At 28.9% G+C, this 22558-nt stretch overlaps 2 protein-coding genes across 2 annotated transcripts in view; both read left to right on the forward strand.

The window, feature by feature from the left end:
* The first annotated feature begins 1036 nt into the window (after window positions 1-1036).
* Window positions 1037-4948, forward strand: LOC149878024 (programmed cell death protein 6-like). The gene is made up of 7 exons (XM_090073006.1): window positions 1037-1169; window positions 2604-3056; window positions 3593-3720; window positions 3808-3882; window positions 4181-4255; window positions 4492-4660; window positions 4770-4948. Exons 1-7 carry the CDS (start codon window positions 1152-1154, stop codon window positions 4809-4811), a joined length of 960 nt encoding a protein of 319 aa, XP_089929132.1. The 5' UTR covers window positions 1037-1151; the 3' UTR covers window positions 4812-4948.
* Window positions 4949-11524: 6576 nt separating this feature from the next.
* The window catches only part of LOC149878025 (uncharacterized), a 43129-nt gene continuing 32095 nt past the window's right edge, over window positions 11525-22558 (forward strand). Inside the window, exons 1-7 of the mRNA XM_090072432.1 lie at window positions 11525-11657; window positions 12507-12552; window positions 12633-13007; window positions 14446-14766; window positions 14977-15143; window positions 15981-16125; window positions 19516-19859. Coding sequence (XP_089928558.1) covers window positions 11655-11657; window positions 12507-12552; window positions 12633-13007; window positions 14446-14766; window positions 14977-15143; window positions 15981-16125; window positions 19516-19859 — 1401 coding nt within the window. The 5' untranslated portion in view covers window positions 11525-11654. The remainder of the gene's footprint in view (window positions 11658-12506; window positions 12553-12632; window positions 13008-14445; window positions 14767-14976; window positions 15144-15980; window positions 16126-19515; window positions 19860-22558) is intronic.

Here is a 22558-nt window from a genome sequence, read left to right on the forward strand (position 1 = left end):
TTAGGTAAAAACCACTATAAATGTTTATGGAATGAGCTGGATTAGCAAAAAATACTAAAAAGATATGTTTTTTTTGGGGGCAAACGAAGTTCATAGCAAAATAGCTGAAAAAAAATTCTCAATCTTTACTACATGCGCATACCATCGTCTTTTATCTTGCAAAAAAAGACAGTGGATGTGTCACTGATAATATTTTTAGCCGCACAAACATAACTGAAGGTTGGGTATGATTTTGGGCACCTTTTACATAACCGCTACACTGTTACCATATTCGGTTTATAGGAAGTTCCATGGCGATCCAGCAAAGTCTGTGCCGCGCAGTTTAAAATGATACTTTCTCCAGAAGAATTCGAAATAGATACCAAGTGAGCTCAACTGATCATGAGACATTCTCATGTAGACTTTATGCAGAGTTTATAAGTCTATTCAAAAGTGCACAGGTTTTAAAAGACACTATTTAGTCAGGTAATTCAAGATGGAACAACCGCGTTTTGTCGCCATTTCCCGTTTTCTTCAATTTGTCGTCTCAAGTTTATTCATTTTATGATTTCTCACGGAAGTATCACGGAGTATTGCTGATCGATAAACGACGAATTGAGACACGGCACAACGAGAAACATTGAAACGTAAATGAACTTTCAAAAATGAATTAATAACAATTTTGAAAACAAAAAAAATCACTTTTTTTTTCGAAAACTCAAATTTTCTTTATGCCGAAACTTTATTTTTTGAACCACTTGATATTGTGTGGACTCTCTTGAGCTTATTCCTAATCAACTGATAATTTACATCCATCGGTACTGAGAAGGATAAATTATAATTTAGTCGTTTTTAATTACGAACTTTTGTAAAATAAGTCGATTATAATTCAGTACCACTAATGAATAATCGGTCCTGTATGTCACTGATCATTTTAGATTATCTTAGTAAAAAGTAACAAAGAGCGAGGTTAAGCGATTGATGGTTCCTATTCGCCAACTAATAGATGGTATTCCATCCTTCTAATTACTTATGGTAATTTATCTGTGGCTCGGTAAATTACCTGTGGCTCTCGCTAAGCAATAAACGAAAGTGAAAACGAAAAATTTTACACAAAAGATAATTCGCAATACAAGCGTATTTATTACAAGATATCAGCTGGATTATTAATAATGGCCTGGAATCAACAAGTGAGTTTTTTTTTGCTTTTTTTCTTAGCGTAGTTTTTTTTGACTTTATTTACGAATGATTTTGGTTGAGTTTCTCAATTAGTTAAGATTACAATCTCCTTTAGTCAACTCCCAATTTTATTTAATAAAAGAAAAGTTTAAAAGCCATATGCTTAGACGATAACTTGGATTTAAATTTAACTTTTACAGTTAAAATTTAATTGGGAGCTTCTGCAGAGTTGTAACTAACTGTGATACTTTTTAATATTTGGAGAATACTTCTTATATTTATCCAGAATTTATTTTGAAATATTTTATCAAAACATCTGACTGAGAACAGTAGTCTTAATCATTTGTTGCTTTTTTGATTTTCAAGCTGATTAAAAGATTTTCTCAAAAAGATAATTCTCTGCTTCATCTATCATTAAGATTGTACAGATTGTTAATTCTTAATATGTGTTTTGATATATGATTTAAGATATCAATAGACTGAAGCAAAAAAGTCTATGTATAAACTTTCAGATTTCAGGAGTCTATATATAAACTTTCACATTTCAGCAGAGGCTGTAAGATCTATTTAATATCAAATGATAATAAAGTATTGATTACCATAACGTAAAAGTATTCAAACCGTTAAAATTTTAAAGAGCAATTAGAGAATGAACTTTCATAAGTTAAGTTTTTATAATTTTAATATATTTATGACTAAATGAAAATTTAATTCAAATTATTATTTATTCATAAATATATTTTTTAAAAAATATAAAAAATTGTTGAGATCATATTAAGTTTAACATTTTCATAATTACTTTAAAAAGTTTTCAAGTTTGCTCTTTCAATGCAAATAAACTGATGTTTTAATGAAATCTTTTTTCTCAAAATATTCATTTTAACGCTGATAGTTTAACATTTAAAACATCTCATCATAAAAGTATAAAAATTGTAGTTGTGCTCAAGGTATCGTGTTTCAAGAACATTCTAAGTAAAGCTGATTTTTTAATAAATTCAGGCCCCAAAATAATCTTTAATCACTGATCAAGTAATTTCCAATATTAAGAAATTAATAATTTAATGTAAATATATAAAGATAGTATGAGGTTATTGACATATTGAAATTTTTTTTGAAAGTTATATGATAATATTTGAATATTGGATTATATTTGATTGGTGGTTATATATTATTTTGAACCCTGCAAATGTAGGTATTGGTAAATAATGTATAAACTATAAAAAGATTCATTATTGGTACTAAGAGAAAACTTAATTATGGCATGTATATTTGCCTGTCTTTGTACAGATCAAATTTCAAGTGATTCTAAATTGAATCCAGTTATTTAAAATTTTGTTTCTTTTTAAATTTTTGTAAATCATCTTTTAAAAAATGTTTAGTCTAATCAATATTTACGTTTAATGACTTTATGAAACTAGTTGGTAATGAAATTATCTTTAAATTAGACTTCATATGTTGGCTACCAACAGCAGCCTCCTATCAGCTACCAGCAATCATCTTCAGGTAGTTACCAGCAACCATCTTCAGGAAGTTACCAGCAACCACCTCCAGGAGGTTACCAGCAACCACCTCCAGGAGGTTACCAGCAACCACCTCCTGGAGGTTACCAGCAACCACCTCCTGGTGGTTACCAACAGCCACCTCCTGGTAGTTACCAGCAACCACCTCCTGGTAGTTACCAACAGCCACCTCCTGGTAGTTACCAACAGCAACCTCCTGGTGGTTACCAGCAAAATTCAACAGCAAATTATCAACAACAATCTGGAGGAGGTTATCAAAGACCTAATAACCAGCAACAACCACAGCAAATGCAATATCAGCCAGGAATGGCTGGTCCAATTCAAGGGCAAAGACCTCCTCCTGTTGGAATTGATTCAAATCTTTGGGGTTGGTTTTTAGTAAGTATGTTTATTATAAGAATTTGTTTTATGCTTGAATTCAGATATGCAAACTTCAGATCTTTCAAATTTTTTACATTTTGAAGATTAAGGCTGTCCCCTCCCTTTAATTTATTTAGGGTTTATTTGTTAAGAATTTTAGAGGTTCTGTAAATTAAAGGTAATTCATCACACAATTTTGGTGGGGAGCAGTTCTATGAAATTATCTAATGCTTAAATCTCCTACCTAAAAATGTACAGACCTTGACAGATTTGTATTTGAATTCAGCCTGGTAGACGTATTTACATTCCAATCTGTATCACACTTTTTTCCTTTCTCATTTAAACTTCTTCAAGCTTTTCCCCTCTTTTTCCCTATACAGATGTTTTTTTATGTGTATAACATAAGTTAATGTACTCTTATAAAATGAAAAAAAACCTCTTAAGATTGACTAATTAGTTCAGAGGTGTGTATGTGTATGTGTGTACACTTGTGTGTAAGGCAAATGTGAAAAGAGCATGAGTATGGTTTACATTTCTTATATTTTTTACTATAGGCAGTTGATAGAGATAACTCAGGTGCAATAACTTCTGATGAGTTACAACAAGCATTACTTAATAACAATTGGTCACATTTTAATGCAGAGACATGTAGGTTAATGATTGGGATGTTTGACAAGGACCGGTGAATCTTTTCTTTTCAATTAATAATATACTTAAAAATGTGAAATTGTAAAAGTTAAGATTGATAAGTGATAATTTTAATTTTTAGATCTGGTACTATTAATGTTTATGAGTTTGCAGCATTATGGAAATACATACAAGAGTGGAAGCAGTGTTTTGACAAGTAATGTTTGCACATATTATATTTTAATATAATGGTACATATCACATACTGTATTATATTATAATATGATGCATTTTATTATATTATGTTATATTACATTAAATAATTTAAAACTACACAATATATATACACTGTTATTAAGCAATATGTGATTGTAGAACAACATGTATTTGTAAAAGATGCAAAGATGCATTTTTTTTTTTTTTTTAAATCTTTGATTTTTTTCATATTTATAGATGAGAGACTTTGTTCATATTTTCTTACTTAGACTTTAGTTTATTCGATAGTTTGGTTTTAGTTTTGATCGTGATCGCTCTGGAACAATTGATCAAAATGAATTGAATCAAGCTTTTACAACTTTTGGATATAGACTGTAAGTCCACACAGGATCCACATTCTTCCTAAAGGAAATAAATTAGAAAAAAGTAAAACACAAGTTTTATCATTTTAGGATAAAAGGACAATTCCCATAGGAAGCACTTTGCATACTAAATTCTATAAAAATCTCCGCGTTTTTTTTTATGTTTTAGCGATTTCTAGTTAAGTTTGTGTTTGCTCTGTTGATAACTTTCAACAAAAGTTAACATGTTCATATTGGTGTATATTTAGAACTCCCGGCTTTTGCCAGTTATGTATTCGTACGTTTGATCGAAGTGCTTCGAAAACAATGAAGTTCGACGACTTTATCCAGTGCTGTGTCATGTTAAAAACACTGACTGATGCTTTTCGGAAACATGATCTTCAGCAACGAGGTGTCGTTAATGTGAGCTATGAACAGGTATGGGTGTTGTATGATGCATAAAAGAAAAAGTCGTTTATTTAATATTTTCGTTTTATTCATCGCGGCTTCGACAGCACAATATTTTTTTATTTTTTTATACTTGTAGTTTTTAGAGATGGTTCTTGACAACACTTTGACTGGGATTTAATATGGCTTCAGAATTCTTGCCATGTTGTTTTTGGTTCTAAAGGTGTTGGAGTCTTCTACATTTAGATCAAAACAAATCTTTTTAATTTTGAAGTAAAATTGATGTGTTAAATATTAAAGAAAATTAATTTTGATAAATACTGTTGAAGTTTTTTAACAAATAGTTGAAGTTTTAGAGTTTGACTCGATTATAAAATAACTATAATCGAAGATTTTGGTTTCTTTGATGAGGAACACAAAATATGAATTAATCCATAAAATTTTAGGAAGGTCTTAAATAAATTATTAACAGTCCTACTATTTACGAGAAATTAAACCATGAAACAAGGTTGATGAGGAGTTGCCTTAATTGTAACAAATTACCGCTATAAAATAACTTATATTTTTACCCAACTGATACAGCAGTATATCCTGAGAACGAAGTAGTATGACCTGAGAACGAAGGACTATAGAGACTCATTTAGAATGAAATTTAATGTGTGTTACTTAAAAATATAAAAATAAAAACTCTGAGTGTTTCATGTAAAAGCATTTAAAAAAAGGTTGAAGATTATTGAAGGAAATATTTTCCCGGCTTTATTCATAGTACGGCAAGGAACAGGAACATTAATTAACTCGAAGCATGATAAGGGAGATTTGCGTTAGGAATAGGAGATTAGGAGAGGAAAAAAATTAAGCCTAATGCTTCAGTTTTTGCAGCGTTAAACTTGTCGAGCACTTCAATTTGTGTATCAAATAACTTACTAAATATTATTTTTTTTAAAAACATTTAATGCGAAGAACACAAGAGAAACAAAATAGGAAGGTTATAGGATGCGTAAAAACCTATAAGAAATTTTGTTCAAAATGCTCTATTATGATAAATCTTAGAGCTAACCGAACGAAAATTGGTGAATATCGGTTCAATCACCGCTTTTTATTTTTTTGTTTTTAATATTTTTTAAAACTTTTCTAAAAGAGTCAAAAATAATCAACAAAAAAGCAATCAAAGAACTGCTTTCCGCGATGTCAACTCAAAAGTAAAAAGCAATTCCATAAGTTTTACGAGAAAAATGACCAGGGAAGCTGAGTTAAAATGACCAGGGAAGCTGGAGTTCGTTCTCAAAATGGAAGGAATCCAAAGATCTTATTTCAGATGAGAATCTTCTTAACCTTGATTCTGTTTACAACAGTGGAAATAATCGTTATATAACCCTAAAAAGCCTAATGATGTCACAAAAAACATCAGGAATATTTTTCAAATAAAACATCTTACAGCATTTACAATTTTTGGCCTTATTGCCTCAAATGGAAAGAAAAAAAAATCCCCCCTGTGTTTTTTCATGGTGGCTTAAAATTTACAGCAGATGTCTATGAAAAAGAAGGTTTAATTCCAGGTGAAATACAACTTCAGTCCAGACACAAAGATTGTATTCCATGGCTATCAGCTAATATCTAGGTTTTAGTCAAAGGAAAATGGGCTTTTTAGCAACCCTGACCTAAATCCCTTAGATTAAGCCATTTCGGACAAAATTGAGTCCAAGGTTTGTGCTACTTCTTATTCATATTTGAAATCTCTGGAAGTTACTATATATATAACCAGTGGTCAAAAATGAACGACCACTTACATACAGAAAGTTTGCTTAAGGTTCAAAACTCACCTGGAGGCATTTGTTGCTGTTAAAGGAGGATATTAAATTATTGCCTTGCTAAAGGATAAATAAAGATATTTTATTTAAAAAAATTTGCAATTATTATGTTTAGAATCATTTATTATGTTTAGAACAGTTGGCTTTTATAAAAAAATCACACTTTTTTTACTAATGAGTTTCTACGTATCCTGTTCTTTTTAAAGTACTCTAGTTATCTTTACTCATCCATTTGACGCTTTTTGAATGGTAGTTTGTTTTAAAACAACAGGGTTCATTAAAAATTTATTATGAAAATTTTTTATAAAATATCCCTCATATAGTGAAATAAACAGCAGTTGATACCGGGAGAAAGATATATACATATGTATGTATATGTATATGTATGTATATATATATATATATATATATATATATATATATATATATATATATATATATATATATATATATATATATATACATTTATATATACTTTTTATGTCAAATTCGTTCTCTTTCATATTTAATTCCAACCTAACTATAATCAACTTTCCTTTTTCTTTCCAGATCTTCTTAAATTAATCTCTTGATTTCGCAAATAACTTCTCGAACCATCAATTTTTCACATTCTTCTCTAAATAAATTATGTGATTCGCAGAATAAGCAAAGAGTTTGTATGCATTTTTCTTTTTCTTGGTGCTTAGCAACTAGATGCAAATGAGTTTCTAAGTTTTTATTGTTGTGAGCATTCCCCTAATGGCACAACTTTTGACTGGAATCTGAATTCTTGAACTGCTCGCTAATTCTCGATATCATTTCATTTTCTAATATCTACTTTATTTTGCCTGCAGCCTCTAGACCATTGGTTTAAATTTGTAGGTCTTTGAATATTCTTGCTAAAATTTGTGTCATTACATAGAGAATTAAAAAAAAATTTTTTCTTGCTAAAATTTCTGGCATTACAAAGAGAATGTTAAAAATTTTACAATTAAGTCAGTTTTATACACTTTAAAAATGCCTTAAAAGGTCACTTTGTTATTGAAACGCAGGCCGAACAAATTGCAGGTAAGTCGAGTAGAAAAACATAACAATGCGTGCACAAGGTTTCAAACGGTTAACAAACACAGAAAGAAATATCAACCATCCCTCTTGAAATAGTTTACTTTTACGGTTTATTTTTAAAAAATATCCGCTCAACAAATTGTTTGAATAAAAAAGCGCACAAAAAAAGTTTTCTTTTTGCATTCTTCGTCTTCTTTGCCAATCAATAGTCAATAAATAAAGTTTTTTGTTTCAAATTCAAGAAGGAAGCCCTTGCAAATCTTGCAATTAATAAATTGAGTAGTAGTAAAGCGATCAGCAGCTGGTAATCACGAACTATTTTCGAATTTTTTTAAATATATCTCAAATACCCACCACTAGCCATTGAAAGATTGCACATCTATTTTAAAATTGTTTTCGACGGTTCTCTAATGCACGTCAATAAAATCAAAACCGAAAACAATAAAATAAAAGCGCTAGAAACGCATTTTTTTTTTTTTTTTTTTTTTTTTCCCCTACTAAAATGCGGTACTTACCTACGCCGCAATAGTCTAGAGCAACGAATTTAAAAAAAACGGTTTTCTGGCGCTAGATGATTGGTATCGAGTTTTGGTTTCTCGTCTGTTATCTACGATACCTTACAGTATCGATATCGAGATTGCGCGATATTGTTATTAAATGTATCGGTTATATCGGTATCGTTTTAGTACCGATGGTATCGTTTAGTATCGCAGCTCGGTTCTTCACGAATACTTCATTTTTATAAACAACTTTAAATTTGAAATAGTAGATTTATGTAATAACTGACTCGTATATAATTTACAAATAGTTTGATTGAAAATCTCAAGGGTCGTATTTTACATGGGCTTAATACAAGTTAAATTAAACAGCCTATTCTGACTAATTTCTGCAAATAAAGTAGATAATTTAAGTAAACAACTGTAATAGTTTATACATATTTTTCTATTATTGTTATAAATAAATATTGTGGTAAAAGGGGTTGCTACTAAAAACATAAACTACGAACTAATCCGAAAATAGAAATATGACCACGTGACACTACAGTAAACGATAGAGGTGAATGATTGCCCTGGGGGCAATTGTTTTTAGAAAAAATTAGGCACCTGTAGATAATTATATATTTTTAAAATTTTGAACAGAAGTAGGCAATAAATTGGGTTTTATGCTGAATCGTATGAAAAAACTGTCTATATATTTTTATATTTTTAAAATTTTGAACAGAAGTAGGCAATAAATTGGGTTTTATGTTGAATCGTATGAAAAAACTGTGACCTACTTTTAATGTGAAATTTAATTATGAATCCAACACAAAATTATTAAGTCCATTTTTTTTACTTAAGGAAAACAAATTTATTTAGAAAAATAATAACTATTAACAAGAAGAAAATATGAAAGGATCACGTGGTAACTGTGTCACTTCAGGCAGATGATAATGAACTTTCAAAGAATACTTTGAAAGTTCATTATCATCTGCCTGAAGCTTTAATAGTAGTAATGCTGGTGAGGACTCTGATGCTGGTAAGGCTCAAAATTGGGAAGAAGATGAATGTAGAATTATCTTAACGAAGGAGAAGGATAATGAAGACACTATCTTGCATTAGGCTCTCGGAAATCCGCCTATTAAGTTGGAAATACTAACACTTTGCATGGTGGAAGCAGCATACAAAAGAACTGCCTATCCTTTCAGGTGTTGCAAGATTCTGGTTGGCAATTCCACCAACTTCAGCATCATCTGAAAGGGAATTTTCTGCGTCTGGTATTGTCATCACTGATCGTAGATACAATTTTGACAGCCACAAGGCAGATAAACTTGTTTTTATAATGCAGAGCTATTCTAATCTTTAGAATCATGTCAAAAAATGGCCAATAGAATCATGTAGTGAAAGTGAATATGGAACATAAAGTAGATTATACAGGGCCAACATCAATTGAAGAAACTCCTCAAATAACAAGAAAAATTCAACAAAGGAAAAAATAACAAATAAAAGATAGCCAAAGTCTTTTAGATGGTGAAAGAAAATCGACTGAACCTAAAAAAGGACTCTTCCTTTTGTAATTTGTTCATAAAAAATTTGCTATTTCACTTTTTCATTTTTTTTTTTTTTTTAATATCAAACGTGACTATGCGACCATTTGATACCACACAATTTTTTTTATTATCGGTGTCGTGTGTTATCGAACTGATACTGATTGTATCGACATTAATATATTTGGTACCACACTAATCGAGACCATCCTACTCAGTATCGACTTACACAATACCGATTATCTTGTGCCTATCTAATATTACTTTTTAGCGTATTAACGCAAAGTTGGTTGCAACCACTAAAACCTTTTTTGTTTTCAAAATGCTAATATGCATAAAATTATGAGTTCATGTAATATTTTCACCACAAACATGTTCTTGAGTTTTATGAAAGACGGGCGTAGTTTTGAAAACAAAAACCCTCGCACAGTGGTCAATTTTACCTATAAAACAACAGCATAAAACTATCGAGCTGAAAATAAAATTTTTTCAGTTTTTTCAACTAAAAAAAAATTTGTCAACAGCTAAGCATAATTTTACTCTTTACTTTAAAAAACTTAAAAAACCCCCTCAGGACCCTTTTTTTAAAAAAAACCCTATTTAAACTGTTAAGATACTTTCCTTATTTTCTTTAAATCTTTTAATTTAGTCTCACTACATTCTACCGAATCGCTCGTCTTAAAAAAGGTGTTTTATTACTTCGAAAAAAAATAACAATAATTAATTTTCCATTTACTTTTTTAGAATCCCATGAAATATTCAGTTCTTTTGGACTCCATTCCAACGAGCTAGACTTTATTTATCGATAACGATAAAAAAGACGCAATGAGAAGAAATCTCTCAATTGAGAGTTGGGATTCACTCAAGAGAATCTGATGATGTAAACATCTTTAATAACGTCAGATTTTGAAATTTCAGTCACTCAAAATTACTAGCATCAAGTGCAAGTTACAAAAAAAAGCGAGCATCAAGTAAAACTTACGAAGCATAATTATGCAATTATACATAATTAAGCATTTGTAATGATTTTGTGAATCCATCATATCCGTAATAAAAAAAACGACAAAAATTTTTTTTTATTCAATTATCTCCTTAGACTTAAAGTAGTGATTTATCTTAACCCATTTTATTTGCCTTATTTTAAATCTGGGAAGCAGCAGTGTTTACATGAGAGACGAATATTATGATGAATATTGACTGAATTTCAGCCTTAGAAAAAAAAAAAAAAGTTTTTAGTAAAGGTAGCTTAAAATATTGCTACAAGTTTGCAAAATTTAAGAATTTAATTTTTTAGCAGGTTTTTAGAAAAAATGTGCGAATCACAACTGTCAAAAAGTTCTTTCAATTGAAACATCTAGATTCGGTCCTGAATGTAACAAATAAAATTAACAAAAATGGTCACTGAAAGTAGATATCAAATTCCAACTTGAATTAGAAAATGAATTACAACAATATACAACATATTCCCTCGTAAAAAAAATCTGCAAGAAAATATTTTAAACATTTTGCACGAAAATGTTTTTTGGTTGAGAAAATTAATTAGGGAAACAAATTTATAATGCATGCAAGGTTGGCGTTGATAATTTTTTTTTTTTTGGTTTCCTTGGTAACATGTTTTTTAGAAACAATTTTGTTAGAAAACTTATATTCAGGTATACGTTTCTTAATAACAATTTAGTTGAAATGAGTCGTGTTAAACATCGTGCTTTGCAATCAAAAGTTGTTATCGTTCGTTGTAATAGTCGCCTCTTTAGGCTAAATGAAGTTCATACGAAGACACTTAAATAATTTAGAGAGACCTGTCTCAAAAGGAATGTTTTACAACCATCCTTAATTATATTGAACATGGTTTTAAAATGAAGTTACATGATCTCCAATTCATACATCTTTTCCTAATTCCTTTAAAGGAATAGCTAATACATTTTGAACTATAGGCTTTTATTTGAAGTCTTGTGAAATTATTTATAAATTTCTCATTACATTGAAAACTAAACATTTAAACAAAGCAAATGATTAATATTTAACTTAAGTTTTTTTAGAAGAGCACACACGAATAGAAAATACGAAAAAGTTAAATAAAAAAAAAAAAAAGAAAAGAGGAAGAAAGAAGAAAAAAGAAAAGATAAAGAAAGGATTATATGAAAATATGGTATTTTATCAATCTTCTTATTTAGCTTAACGAATAACAAAAAAGTGCGCGCAATCTAAATGATAGTAGCTGGAAATTTTTTTTTTAAAAAGTCAAACTTCTTGTCGCTGAAGCTACAAAAGTTCATCGAGTGTTGTCACAACCCATTTGTTCATTTTATATAAAAATAAGAATTTTTTATGAAGTTTTACGAAAAGTTCATTTTATTAAACTTATGGCCGTTTTGAAGAGCAATTAAGAAAAGTAGTGTAAAGAGTCATTTTTTACCCTTTTTAGTAACAAGTATCCTAACAAAGAATTGACAAATCTGAGCATCGAATCAATCTATAAAAATAATCAGTCCAATGGTGTGTCAAAGCAAGAAATCAGAAAACTATTCAATGAAATCTATAAACTAGACATTCTACGTGTTTCGCCTATAACGTCTAAAGTTTGTAATCATAGAAAATCTTCAACAACTGACGACAAAAAATAAAATCACATAAAAAATTGAATTTCTAATTTATTTTGTGTTTTAAAATAACGAGATTGCAAAGAAATTACGAAACCTTTCATCCGGAACACTTTTGCGTTTAAAATGATCGTAATCGAGAAAACCCAGACGGAGAATAGCTTAGACATAAAAATGAACTCAAATCATTTAGCCAAAACAAAAATTATGCTGCTATAAATATCATTAGAATTAGAAGGATCATTTATTTTGTAACTGCACGTTGCGAAACAAAAACAGTTTCATTTATTTTCAAAAAATCTATTTGTTTTTGACGATTTTATCAAGAAGCAGAACTTTTCTTTTTTCGCGGGAATTTTTTTAAAAAAAAAAACTTACTCCGAACTTTTTCGTTTTAGAATAATGCTCTGTTACTCCTTATCTTTTACATTAAAATTCAATCAGGTATGAAAAATATTTCTTTAGGTATTTATTACCTTTATATTATGATTATGTATTACGCTTATAACTATGTTTTTTTATAGTGATCTCAGGCTGTACTAATGATACCACTACAGACTTCCAGTTAACAGCAAGTGGTTACTACGTTGAAACCAATGTTGAATGTGTCAGTGTTTGCAATTCTTATTCTCCACCAGGAGTTTTCTTCTATGCCTTTTTTCTTGAAAAAGAGATATGCTTCTGCAGAAACGCCTCACTTGAACAGTTAAACATATCTAATTTTAATGATCCTTGTGTTACAAGTACATGCTTAAGAGACAACAATGGGTCTGATTGCTTTCTAAGCAGCTATGAAGTTTTACCGCTGTCATTAGGTATTGTTGAGTGGGAAATAAATGTTAGTCCCAATGTCAAGCTTGTGGATAAAGAAGTTCAAATAAAAACTAACATATTGCGAGGTAAACTTTTCTCTTCTCTTCTTATTTATGAATTTTACAAGTCATTTGCTTATGTGTGTGCATAGTTATGTATTTAGCAAATAAAGTCTTACTTAGCAAATAAAATTCAAAGTTTATGTTGGATGAATAAAGTAGATTTAAAGTCCTGTTGGCCAAAGATGCAACCCAAAGTAATAATTTGAAGTTGATCAAAATCATGCTTAAAATTTTTATGGATTAATTTCTAGAACCTTCAACAATTTATGTTTCAACTGTGGGTTTCCATGACAATGACTTTATGATCCAGTATTTAATTTAATTTTCCAACATCTAAATAATATTTAAATGTGTATATTACTGCAAACAATTATTTTTTCAAGCTTTTATACTGTGAATTCATGATATCTTTTATAATACCTTTTCTTGTTTTATTTTTTGGGAAAATTGATTAAGCTTTGAACTGTTTTTTTTTATTTTTTTTTATTTTTTAAATATTTACTTGACACTTAAAGTTTTTTTTTTTTTTTTTGCCATTTTTAAATTTATTTCATTTAAAGAAACCCTCAAAAAGTGTTAATACTTCTGTCACAAGTTCTAATGATAATTTTAACATTTAGATGTTGCATATTTGTACATCCATGGTTTTAACCAGTTATGGAGTTGGTCAGATATAATTTAAATGCTTCCACCTTAGTACAATTATGTGATTTTTTTGAATTTTAACAAACTACAAACTGTTTCTATGTATTTAAACCCTCGAACGAGTCATTAAACACATAGTAATACTAATACTATGTGTTTAAAAAAGAGGTTCCATCACTTTGCCTGTTTTTGTTTTAACCTGTTTTTGATGGAATGAACATTTTTGTTTGTAACAGAATGGCTCAAGTACAGTTTTGAGCTGTTATGGTTGTTTGAGGTGTCATTTTTAAAATTAAAAATGATTAATCCTTAAATTTTTTTTTGCAAAGTAAACCATAACTTTTAACTCAATATCAAAAAATACAAATTTTTATATATTTTTAACAATTAATAAGCTAAAGTTTGTTTAAAAATTAATTTGTTTAAATGTATGAGTTACTAATTAATTTTAAAATTAAAAGTTGCATTCATCAGTTAAAAAGCTTGAGAGTTAAATTTTCCTATTGTTTGTTATTGTGACAATCAATATGATGATTAGGGCTATAACCAATTATAAAAAAATTTCCAAAAATATTCATATGATAGGATGCAAGTCAGGGCTATTAACAATTATAAGGAAATTACCAAAGCATTCCATTTTTTACTTAATCTAATGAGATAATAAATTGTTTGCAATCATCAATTTCCCCAGAAATGATCATGTTGTTTTAGAAGAAAAATTCATTCCACCCTTATTTAATTTGGGTAGGAGAAAGTGATCTAAGGCTATTATGTTTTCCATGATGCTGTTTTTTTATTTTTATTTTATTGAGTTTAGGTGATGCTCTAAGTGCATCTGTGAGGCCTATACCTGATGACTTACCAGCAGCAATTCAAGCTGTTAATGATTTGATAGTTAAAAGAACTTTTCATTTACCTGGCTTGCAGGAATGGTCTCAAGAAATCAGAAATAATTTTACAGTACCATTTGTTTCTACTACTTGGATACAAGTTGATGAAGAAGTTGGTGGTATAGATGTGATTTCATCGACAGTTGTGATTGATGGATTCTACAATTTTTTTTTAATTATCACGCAAGGGACAAATGTTAGTGTAACACTTTCATTACCAATGAATCAAGATTTTAGGTTTATTGCTGGTATGTTGTTATATTTATTTTATATTCAAACAAGTTATATACAAACAAATGCATAATATGATAAAATTTGTCTTTATGATAAAATTTGTTACAGTAGATTTACCATTTTTTTAAAAACTGTTTTGTTAATAAATAGGTTTTTACAAGTTTATCAACCTGTTTAATTGAAAAAAAAAAGATGATTTTATTTTAAGCAATTCTCTTTTTTAGATGTTATTCGTTTGACATATGGGCTCGACCCGCCTCTTTTTTATACAACATCATTAAAGAGTTGTAATCTTTCAGATGGTTATTTTTTAACGCAAGTTGTTTTAACATCTGGTCGCCTCACAAAAGTTAAATTGAAAGCTTCTGCTGCAGGCACTATAGAAATTGCTGTGAGTATTCATATTATTTTACAGGTCCATATTGACTTAATTGAAGTGATATGGTAATTAAAAGAATTCAAACATAATATAAACAAGTGGTTAGGTGAGGGGGGGGGGTTGGTCAGTGATAATTTTCATAAAAGTAGTATCTGTTTGGTGAAAATAATCTTAGAAATATCATATACAACAAAAAGTAAAATGCACATCAATTTTAGAGGTTAAATATAACACATTCTAACAAAATACTAAAATTGATATTGCAATCACTTAATACCCTTTCAAAGCAATTATTTAAAGTTCATGATTTGTTATTGTAAAACTAAAAGATATTTTTAGTGAGATCTTAGTGAAATATACTGCTGCACTTTCTAAGGCTCTATTTATCTTCAAGTGGTAATCTTATTTCATTACTAAAATGGTATTCCTCTTAAACTTCCTAGCTGCATAACTAGCCAAGTGAATCCCAGATGATATAAAAGTAGATGAATTAAGAAAAACATGTTTAATCACAAAATGTCACTTCACGTTTAACTCTCAAATTTTACATCTTTATCAAAATGTAAAGCAAACTAATCTCCATTTTCTTGTGCAGTGTTTACCTTATACTCATAAATTTTAAATATAGAACACTTCTGAAATTGTTTGCAGTAATGTTGATTATTTTTTCAAATTTTTTATTTCAAATAATTTATTTGGCTGAGCACTAAAAATTATTTGTAAATAACAACAACAAACTGCCTAATAAAAAAAGGTTTTAAAACCTGTTAAGTGTAATCATATATATTGAACTCTAAGTATGATAATTGGTTATAATATGTATGCATTGTTTTAACTTTTGTTATACAGATTTTGCGACCAATATGCAATATTTCTACAACTTTCTGCCCCTTTGTAATGGGTTGCACAAATAATTGCTTTGGGAAAAGTTTATTGGAAAATGAAATTGTTGTGCCAAGACCTACTGCTACAATTACAGCTTTAGTTGTAAAAAGTAAGTATTATGAAGCTGTATATGATTGATTTAAATTGCAATCAGGACTTAAAAGCTTTATTAAAAATATCAATTTAATAAATGTATGGCTTGAAAAATGAATTTTTATTACTTTGAAGTTTATGATATACTTTGATCAGAGTTGTCTCTATATGCTAATTACTTTCAAAACACTGCAAATTGATTTTTACTATCATAATCTAGTTAAAAAAATCTTTCAACAAATTTTGCTAACTTTCCAAGAGACCTTAAATAGAAATTAATTGTGTGTGTAAAAAATCAAACAAAAGATTCTATTTGAGTTTAACCAATGCAGGCATTTACTGACACTAACTTTGAAAAAATGAAAACCAAATGAAGGATATTGTTTAGATATTACAGTGCATTTGTGAAACTTTATAAAATGATTTTAATTATGCAAAAATTAGTGTCTTTTAGCAACTAAAAAACCATGAGGAAAGTTTTTCATATACTCTTGGTTTAAAAATAACATCTCTTGCTGTTCAGGCTATTACCTTACATGGTTTAGTGAGAACTTTGAAAGTATTTTTTTGTGTGTGAATTTTATTTTCTATGGGTTGTGTGTTTTTTGTGTGGGTTTTAAAACCTGAAGAAACTGAAAAACTAAGTTTTAGAGTAGTTTTAAATTTTTGTTAAAAACTATTTCCATATTTATTAAAAAACTCATCGCTAGCATTAAATATGGTTAGTCTTAGTTCCTAGAGTATAAGAGTATAAAGGCTTTGTTTTCTCCTTCGTCCTTTTTTTTTTTTTTTTTTTTTTTTATATCCCAAATAAAGGATTTTTCAAAATTTTAAACTTTTAGTATCATATTTTGCTTTAATGGCAATCACTTTTCATATGAAGCATTGTACATGCAAAGAATGCCAAGTGGATGTTGACCTTGATATATGGAAGTTATCTTGGTTTCCAGCAGTTGCTTAGCTATTGCAGAAAAAATCTTTGTTAATTGTCTGCAATTTTAGAAGTCTACTACATCAGTCTAATTTGGTTTAAAAGCTTAGTCGCCTGCCACAAAGATCACTTTAGCAATTCTTATTCTTTAGCAACAAATTTCATTTATTCCACGTCATCATAATATCTAGCATGTAACTTTGTTGTGTTTTTTTCATAATAGCAATGTTCCAAAAGCTTTTAATTTCGTCAGTATTGGCATAAGAAATTTTTTTTTTCAGCATCGGCATAAGAAATTTTTTTTGTCAGCATCGGCATAAGAAATTTCTTTCGTCAGCATTGGCATAAGAAATTTCTTTCGTCAGCATCAGCATAATTTCTTATTTGTGACACTCTTGCAAATCTTTCCCCTGCCAAAGAAAGAAGACAAGTTTCATGACCTGTCTGCAGTCAAGCAGTCTGGCTCTTGTTCTTAATGCAGATGGATGCCCCACTAATTAATAGTTCAAGTTCAAGTCTTTGCTCATACAGATTTAGACAAAGTGATATTATGGCAGTTTCTATGTGATATTAGGCAGCAATGTAGTCAAAGGCTCATTTTCAAATTTTTTTTTACACTTCTAATTAACACTTTGAATTTTTTTTCAACTAAAGCAAACAAATGTAGATTAAACAGGGTTATATTAAAGTTTTATGGAAAACACAGCATGTTAAACATGCAATATTTTTGAGCTTTTTTTTCGTTAGCAAATTTCCATGTTCTAAAATACATGGCAACCCTTACCTAAAATATGTATAAACCTAATAATTATTTCATACAGGTTCACTTAGCTATTACCTAATTTTTATTATATTCTGTCATAGGAATTTCATAATAAAAAGATCGATTAAATAGAGTTTAGGAAAGCTTTTATTTCTAGTCAGACAATAGATGGAGTTTATAGATTTTTTATATAATAGTTGTAGTGCATGGCAACAGTTCAGTTGGGGGAAAAGATCAGGATGTTGCTATCCCTAGTTTTAATAGTAAAATAACTTGTTTGCACAACGCACATAGGAGCATGAGCTTCTAAACATTTTCCAAAAATGGTAAACCTAAAACATTTGGTTTTTACTTGATAAGTTGTAACAAAGTTGCAATAAAATTCAAATAAAATTGCTTATAACAATCACTTTTAAATAAAAAAGTGATTGTTTTTTTTAAAATGTTTTATAAGCAATTTCAGTTATCTATCCACTTATTGCTGCAAGAGAACAACCTGGTTTTCACTTAGGTACATACCAACCAAGGTGTCCCATTTTCAACCCACTTAGAGTATAAGTAACCTTTTATCTTGAACATGATAAAATGGAGCAGGTATTCCTTCTGCAAACATGAATGCATGGCTTTCCCGATGCATGCATGCTTGCTCTTGTAAACTACAAAGACAAATAATTTCAACAGTTTTTTTTCCCCTTCTCTAATCAGTTAATAGTTATTCCTGTCTTGTCAAGTTTATTTACACTATCAGATATAATATTTATCTCGTTGATTTCATGATTTTGTAAAATAGGAATTGTTAAACATTTCTTGAACAAACAGATTGCTAACAAACTTGAATGCTAACATCATTAAGTATAACTAGTGTAATCATTTAGTATAAGTTAGTATAATTGTTTTTTGTCTTAACAAAAAAACTTCAGTAATCAAAATTTTCACTTAAATTTCTACATGGGACATTACTAGTCCTTATTAAATCATTAAAAATAAACCCTTGTATAAATAATGAGTCAAATTGAAGAGGCTTTAATTTTAATGGACACTGCATTGACCCACAGAGTCTTTTACTAACTTTTAACTAGAGCCACAATGGACCTTATGTTATAAGCAACAGACATTTTTTACAAGCTAAATTTTAATTGGACTTTATCTTAATAGAAACAATTTTTTTTATTTAAAACTAATAAATTATTGTTCTAATACCATTTTATAAAAACTGGTCAATTCTTTTTAGATTTCCTTAAAATTTCAAACTTAATAAAAAACTTAATAAAAGTGAAGTTTTGTCTTAATGTTATTGAATAAAAACTTGTCATTCTGAAAGGCATTCATCTGGTTTTTACAATTATTTTTAGGAAAATGTTAAAAAGATAAGAATAAAAGTTTGCTTTTTCACCCAATATTAAATATAAGACAAAAATAAGATTAAATAGAGTAAAAAAATGATAAGAAAAAGATTAATTGAACAAATGTTTTATTTACAAAAGATTTACAAATTAAAAAAATTCATAACAGAGAACTTGCTTTTTTAGTACCATATTGATACATGATGATGTCATAATTTTACAAAAAAAAACTTTTTTGCCAAAAATATTAAATGCTAAAAAAAGCATACTATTTTAAAATAATTCACACCATTTAAAGTTTTTTTTTAATGACTTTGCAATATTTTTATAGTTTTACTAAATTGTCTAGAACCAATTTTTCTTTTTAAGGCTTTTTATTCTTGCTAAATGATACTGGAATTATTGAGATACCAATCCAGAACATTAATAATGAAGTTCAAGAAAATGACATGGTTTGGATTGGAGGAAGTGCCAGTTTATTTTGTAACGGTACAGATTTTGAAAAAAAACAAGGCGTGGAACTTGGGAATACTGTTACATTCTCCACTAACAATTTAACTAACAATCGCATCTTCATATCTCTTTTTGTTACAAAACCGTTTGAGTATTTAATTCAAATCCCTGCAAATACGACAGGATTGTACAATATCACTGTTAAAGCTTCAAATCATGTTCCATCTTCTCAGCAGAGAGAATTTTCTTTTCCTTTCCAGGTTTGTTCAGTTCTAAAATTTTTTTTTTTTTTTTTTTTTTTTTTTTTTTTTGAGTGAAGGAGAATAATTTATGGCTGAAACTTTGTAACAAATTAAATGAAAAGTGTCTTATTTACATTTACTTACATATCCAATATTAATTTATCCAAATGAGATGATATCAACTGACAAAACCACAAGTCTTGTATTTACTATTTAATAACATGTTTTACTTGGTACATGGTACCAATGTTCTATAATATGGTACAAATTTGGTTCAATTACCTTAGAGTAAGTAAAAAAAATTAAAATCTAAAAATAAAAAATTAAATCAGGCTCATGAGACCAAAAAACCAAACAAAAGATCTTAGTACTAAAATCTATGAACACCATAAACTTAACAATGCAAAGAATAAATTTTATGTCCTAAAATTATTTTTTTTCTGTTTATTATTTTTGTCAGTATTTATAAAAAATCAACCAAAAGTAGCACTGAAACTTTACAACATTTTTTGGCAGAATAAATTGGTGAGTAGGGTGCTTAAATGGTGAGTAACAAGCTTAATTGTTGAGTAGGGAGCTTAATTGGTGAGTAGGGAGCTTAAAAACAACAAATTAGTAAAAAAAGCAGTATTTTTGAAAGTCAAACTCTCCTAATCTGTTTCTTACAATATAGAAACTCTATATAAAAAGTTTGAACAATAAGTTTAGTGTTTAGGGGGTACTTAAAGCTCAGGTACTTCAAGTTTATGAAAGCCATGAAAATTATCTTAGTTCTCTATTTATTTTTAACAATTCAGCTTTTATTTTTCGACACAATTACATTGCAATCTCAGTTCAGTTTTGAACAGAGTTTCATGATGTCAGTTTAGCAATATCCAAGTTTTGTTTGTTTGTTTGGTACTCCAGACATGTTCTAGAAGGAAGCTTGGCTACTTTCCTTTGAAGAAAGATCTTTTAAGTTGTAAAATAATTTCACAAAGTTAAGTAATCATGACCAAAAGCCTTGATACTCAGCCTTTATGTTTGCTAATCTTTAGACTTCTTGTTGAACTCTTTTAAATCTCTGTTTACAGCTAATCAATTTTATGCCCCCAAACTTTTGGCATTCTCTGGTATGTTGACCTTGCAATCTGAAGCTTTTGTTCAATCTAGTGTTTCCACAAGTTTAGGAATGACAATAGCTTTTTACGCCCTTTTTCTGTTTGGTGTCCTAAATGCTATACTCCCAACAGCCTCTTCATATGCGTTATTCTCAGTTTCCATCTTCTCTGTGTTGTCTGTTGAACTGGTTTCTGAACCAGATGAAACCAATTCCTTTGTAGAACCTGCAAATAGTTTCATTTTAGGGCTGCTTAGCAAGCATTTTCTTTACATTTTCAAATGCCTACTTTGCCTTGGCAGCAAGCTTTTATCTACCCCAACCATTTATTCCCTTCTTACTTTTTCTTGCTGCGCTAATAAAAATTTTTTATCTAAGAAAACTGATTTCATTTTCAGAGTATTGACATCAAAGAGATTATCCAAATAAGAAACAAAAACCAACTCTTGCAAGTTGAAGCTCGTGCTTTGTTCTTCTTAAGATGGTGCCATTCCTCAAAATACCTTCTCTAGCTTGCTTTGACAGTTTTGATGTTTTCTAAACAGGATCCTAGCTTTTAGTAAAAATATTCCCATAATGGTAATAGCCAAGTACTTTCTAATTGTTTCCTTCAGTTTGAGATAGTAATGTAGGAAAAATCAAAGAGCCATATACACTTAGAACAACTTGTTGCCTGTTAATATAATCATAGAGTCCCCTAGAAGATACAATTGGTTTTGAGATCTTATTGCTTTTGCCATTGATGTCATTTTTTATCAGAATTTTACCTTAAAAAAAAAAAAGGGTTGAAAAGTCATTTTTATCAATCTTTTGGTATTGTGAATCATGAATTTTTAAAACTTAAAACATTAAAAGCAGTTCTTTAGCACTAATAACTCAACAGTAATTGTGTAAGTTAGTTAAAGTAATGCCTCAAATAATCAAGCAAACGTTATGAATGGCCATTCTGCTGCAACAATTTTAATAATATGTGGATTTAACCAGTCATCATACACACTGCCATAGATATTTGAAACTTTTAGATAAATCTGTAACTTGTGACACTGCATTGTATAAATTTAAAATGGCTGTCAGTTTGTGAAATCTGTTGTACCATCTCTAACCTGTAAATAAGTAAACCTGCATGCATCATGGGCTAAATTTTAGTGTTGTTACGACTTTGAAATTATTTGACTGTTGACTAAATTGATTACTGTATTTTTCAAAGTCAACCAAAATTGATTAATACACTTTTAAAATTGACTACGTCAACTAAAAGTTGATTTAACGGAAATATTTGAATAAGCCATTTTGTTATAATCATTTACTTTAATGTTGCTTGACAATTTATTTTTAAGATGCTAAGAAAAAAATAGAACTTTAAGAGAGTAAACAAAAAAACTAGGTGGTATGTAATACTGTTATAATAGCACATGCTGTTGTTATATCAAGAGCATTTTCTTTGTTCGATTTTAATTCATCTAATCTATTAGATGAAATAAAATCAAATAAACAAACAAAATAAAACAAAAATTACAATCAAAAAGTAAAGAAAAAAAACACAGACGGGCATTTTATATTATTTTTCACAATAGTTAAAGCAAAAAATTAATAAAAAATTTAATTAATGAAAAACAGT

Source organism: Hydra viridissima, unplaced genomic scaffold (assembly GCF_058129835.1).
Source record: "Hydra viridissima isolate aposymbiotic clone 2 unplaced genomic scaffold, HvirCarnegie_v1 scaffold_15, whole genome shotgun sequence".
NCBI classification, from domain to species: Eukaryota; Metazoa; Cnidaria; class Hydrozoa; order Anthoathecata; family Hydridae; genus Hydra; species Hydra viridissima.